Source organism: Nannochloropsis gaditana (genome assembly GCF_000240725.1).
Source record: "Nannochloropsis gaditana CCMP526 unplaced genomic scaffold scaffold383, whole genome shotgun sequence".
Taxonomy (NCBI): Eukaryota; class Eustigmatophyceae; order Eustigmatales; family Monodopsidaceae; genus Microchloropsis; species Microchloropsis gaditana.
Window position 1 is genome coordinate 1 of NW_005803570.1, and position 4,517 is coordinate 4,517.

The 4,517-nt window shown below is 49.1% G+C and overlaps 1 protein-coding gene across 1 annotated transcript; it reads right to left on the minus strand.

The window, feature by feature from the left end:
* Window positions 1–291: 291 nt before the first annotated feature.
* Window positions 292–4,106, minus strand: NGA_0380900 (mn2+ fe2+ nramp family). The gene is made up of 7 exons (XM_005854796.1): window positions 3,582–4,106; window positions 3,379–3,460; window positions 3,025–3,238; window positions 2,354–2,428; window positions 2,115–2,208; window positions 1,799–1,968; window positions 292–1,077 (listed from the first exon to the last, which is right to left on the minus strand). The coding sequence occupies exons 1-7, from the start codon at window positions 4,043–4,045 to the stop codon at window positions 1,022–1,024; spliced, it is 1,155 nt and encodes a 384-aa protein (XP_005854858.1). The 5' UTR covers window positions 4,046–4,106; the 3' UTR covers window positions 292–1,021.
* Between the last annotated feature and the right edge of the window lie 411 nt (window positions 4,107–4,517).

The window sequence follows — 4,517 nt, forward strand, 5'->3', positions numbered from 1 at the left end:
GGCGGATGATCGACCAAGGCAAACCAGCCCCGCCGAAGCCTGTGGGTCCCCCCTCAACACGTTAGACTGGAACATCTGAAAGGAATGATTTTGTAGAAAACGTTTTGTGCATTAGACTTCTAACGGTAGTCGCCTTCTACTTAGCAACGAACGAATCGAAAAGGTCTGCTATTCCACCAGTTCTGTGGATAAAAGGTCGAGGAGAAAGGCAGACTTGCGATGGCTAGGACATAGCCCATGCCATTTATCGAGCGGATTTCAATTGAAAAGAAGAACATTGATCAGCTTGCCTGCGTATGCGTCAACATTAAAACCATTGCTTGATTTGGATCATGCAGGAACGAATTCTTATGACCCTGTATCAAAGCATTTTCTACTGAAAAACACTCTCACTTTCTCCAATTTTCACATTCTAGATCCAGCTGTCTTGAAATATTATTCTATGTTTGCCTTCTCTATCTTCAATAATTAAGTCTATGGCCCTCTCCAGCTCTTCCAAGGAACTTTTCTTACTCTTTAAGAGGAGAAAAGATAACATTATATGGTTTCTTAACTAATTTGTGCTCGATGTCTGGCGCTAGCAGACTCCTTGGGGTATATACTTTATAGGATGTGAAACACATACAGGTCACTTCCTGATCCCAACTTTCCTCTTGCTTCTTTTCTTTCGATTTTCGAGGTATCTTAACATGCCTTTGAATGCACATTGGCACGTTCAACAGTGATTTCCAAACTATTTTACTTTGCCCTTTTAGTCGATAGCCACCGAAAGACCAAATGAGCTCTAATTAAGAGAACAGCTACCACTACTGGTTCTCGCTTCACACGATCATGAATATCATGACTAGATTACTGCAAATACACTTTCTCGCCGTTGGCCAATTAAGCAGGGATACTACCTTGTCCAACTGTCATGACCAACAACCATATGTTCAAAGCGGCTATAAGAATGGCAGAGACCCAGGCCAGAAAGGAAGTCGATGGGGAATTTACAAACTCTGTACCCATGACGGAGACATCGCTAGTGAACATAACGAGCGGGAAAACTGCGAAGGAGAGTTGGAACGACAGTATAACCTGAAGTGGCACAATACATATGATGTGTCAGCTCGGGTCATCACTATGTATTTTGACACTATGATAATTTCCGATCCAAAAAGCTCTCTTTGCGCTTGGCCCATCTTCATTCTCCACCCCTTCAGTCTCGCGGAACATTCTTCGGCCATTTACCTGCGAGAGGACGAGAAGGAAGTCTACTCCTTTGTCGCCTGCCAACACCACAGTGAACACAGCGGGGACGATCACCACCAGGCGTGTGATCAGGCGACGAAGCCAGGGTTTCAAGCGTACCTTATGAGTATACAATAAAAAGATAAAGAGGGGAGAGATTATTGACATTGATAGCAGGCAAAGTGGTAACACGACCAAGCACTGCGCACGACAAATGATCTTTCAGGGAAAGAATATCTTCTGGATGTTGTCAATTGGTCAAGCTAATACCTGCACGAAGCCCTCCATTACAATTTGCCCTGCCAATGTGCCGGTCAATGTACTGTTCTGACCCGACGCGAGGAGGGCAACTCCAAAGAGAATGGACGCAGCTTTGTTGCCTGTTGGAAAGGGAATTCAAAAAAAGCGCATCAAGGATGTGTAAGAAGCAGGACCGCCTTTCTTTATCTTCTTCCTTCCCTTCTCATGCAGAATTTCGCAGTCTTACATTCGTTCATCCCATTTTAAGAGCCAACCACCAGGAAAAATTAAAAAATATATCCCTCTCCTAACTCCGGAACTTTCTTACCTAGCACAGGTGCCAGTAAATCGTAGGCTTCCGATACCGAAGGAGCATCCTGAGTGGAACCACTGGGATCAAAAAAAGCGGCAGCTGCGACGATAAGGATGGCCGCGTTGACGAAGAGGGCCAAGGAGAGGGCGATGATCGTGTCCAGGGATGAATAGAATATGGCCTCACTGGTAGGGATGCGGTAAGACTTGTAAGAAACCGACGCAAAGGCGGAACGAACAAGCCAGTGCCAGCGGATGATCCGTGCAGATAGCTCCAATGCCTCCCTCCATGGGCCGTTTTCACCTCATTCCATCCCTTCTTTCCTACTTACGTCTTGTCCTCCACGCTTTCTCCGTAGTCCCGCGTTTGTACCAGCGACGAATGGAGGTATAGGTTGTGAGGCATGACTGTGGCGCCTAAAATACCTGCTCGCATGATCAGGACGACCGATTAGCGGCTTTCGATGGGACCCCGATACATCAAATGTTTCTTCCCGTTCTTTCTCTCTACCCCTTCCACGACTAAGACGGCCGCGAACCCCCCCCTTCCCTCATTGTGACCCTCTCTTACCCATGGCGATGTATAGGCGAGGCGCCTGCGTCGCGAGGGCATAGAGGTCGGGAACAAAGAAACCTTTCATTACCCCTGCGGCGACGGAAGAGGTCGTACGAGGAGAAGCGGAGAAAGATAAGGGACGTTAACATTAAGCACAGGGGGGAAAGATCAAAGGACAGAGTAGGGGACGTACGAGAGGGTAACGCATGCCAAGGAGAGTACCTGAGAAAGAAGGCCGAGATAGGACTATTTCCGCGGCGAAGCAAACAAAAATGACGGCGATGAGACCCATCACAGCCAGCTCGAGGCCACGAAACCGGCGCCCGGGCTTATCGAAGAATGAGAGGACAATCAAAACGTCTGGAGTGCAAAGGAGGGGTTCAGGGAAAGGCGAAGATATTAAAGATATAGGAATGTGGTGAGAAGCCTCCCCCTTTCAATACCCTCGTCTCCTTCCCCTTTCTATGATTCAGAACTGTCCTTTACTCCTTTCTGTCCCTTTCGCACCTAGAGCTGTCAAACAGCATCCCCATACTAGCGGGAGCCCAAAGAGAAGTTGCAAAGCAATAGCGGAGCCTGTCCCATTGGCAGGAAATAACGGTGACAGAAAGAAAGGAAGATGAGCAGATGAAGATGAGCAGAGGGCAGTGCCCGTGTGCGACCGAAGGAGGGAAAGCCAAGCGTACCAATGACTTCGGCCAAGTCGCAGGCTGCAATGGCGATTTCGGCCGTAATCCAGAGGAAGACCGCAAAGCGGGGGGAGTAGGCCTCGGCACACATCTGGGCAAGGTCCCGTTTGGTGGCGACCCCCAGTTTTACTGTCAACACCTGGAGGAAGACAGCCAGGAGGGAGGAGAGGAGGACGACGGAGAGGAGAGCATAGTCGTAGATGGCTCCTCCCTGTCACGAAGCAGGACAAGAGATAAAGTCTAGTCAGGAAGTAGTGCTTTCATTCCACCAATCGATCTTCGACATCCCACGCACGTCAAGCTTGCTCTCCACGTCCTCTCTTCACGAGCTCCCTTTACCGAAAGACTCACCGCTATATCTGTCGCCCAGTTTCCAGGATCCATGTAACCTACAGCCACCATGTATCCCGGGCCCACGTAGGCCAAAAGCGTCCTGTTTGTCAAGAAAGAAAAACAATACCAACGAATGAGAAAGGGGAAGCGTACGCTCATCAGTCTAAACCTTCTATGGAGCCCTCTGTTCCTCTTTCCACTTGGTATTTATTTTTGCTTACCGACACCGGGAAAGCCACGAGACTTCCCCAGGACGGGCGCGAGGAACAGGGACGGAGTGGTAGGCCTCAGGGAGGGAGGGTAGGAGCCGCGTGGGCGGGCGCGTGGGAGGCGCGTTCGTGGTGTAGGTCAGGATGGGGGAGGATTCTGAAGAAGATGATTGTGGTGTCACTTGCAGAGTCCGTTTATTTCTGTCTTGTGAGCTAGTCGTGCTGCGTAGGGGAAGGCGTTCCTCTGCGGTGGAAGAAGCCGCCAATGGGGGAGCCATATACAAAAACGAGGCTATCTTCCCCCGAAACGTGTGATAAATTGTTTCAGTCGATGATGAGGAGTCTGAATTGGATGCCTGATTGAGGTTCTCTGCAGCGGTGTAGCTCATGCTATCTGAGACCTCGAGCTTTGTTGAGATGGAGGGTGATGGAGGAAGGCCACTTTCAGGAAGTGAAATCGCAGCCACCGGTGGCATGTGCCCCAGCAATGCCTGATCTCGTCAGCCAAGAGTGTACCCAAAGCGCAAAGACTGTCTGCGGAAAGACGGAGGCAATTAAGGGATGAGTCATTATCACGAGTGCAAAACGGACACATGTCAAGGCGCCCATTGAGCCATGCCAGGGGGAGGTCGTTCGCCTGAGGCCAGGGAGTTTTCAACGAGGACAACAAACTGATCTATGCAATATCGGGACGTGCTGCATGCTTGCCTATTTTTTAATGCACAAACATATTTTTTAACTTCCTTTTTATCGCACGCATTGTGGGGCTTGGCCTACATTTGGCACAAAAGGGGTTAAACATTAGAAATCGAAGGGCCCGCCTTCAGTGTGTGTGATAATCAGACATTGCATACGTAGAAAAAATTAAAGTTTGACAGTCATGCTGTCCGATTACATTTGGCTAAAAGGATTTAAGGAAATGGGATCAGCTCTCAGATATTTATGTGG

What these genes read in the sequence shown, in the direction of transcription:
- NGA_0380900 (XM_005854796.1), bottom strand. Translation starts at nt 4,045, where the DNA reads ATGCCACCGGTGGCTGCGATTTCACTTCCTGAAAGTGGCCTTCCTCCA. An exon ending in TCGTGGCTTTCCCGGTGTCG is followed by an intron (nt 3,461 to 3,581) that starts GTAAGCAAAAAT and finishes CTTGACAAACAG; the next exon opens with GACGCTTTTGGCCTACGTGG. An exon ending in GAAAGCGTGGAGGACAAGAC is followed by an intron (nt 1,969 to 2,114) that starts GTAAGTAGGAAA and finishes CATCCCTACCAG; the next exon opens with TGAGGCCATATTCTATTCAT.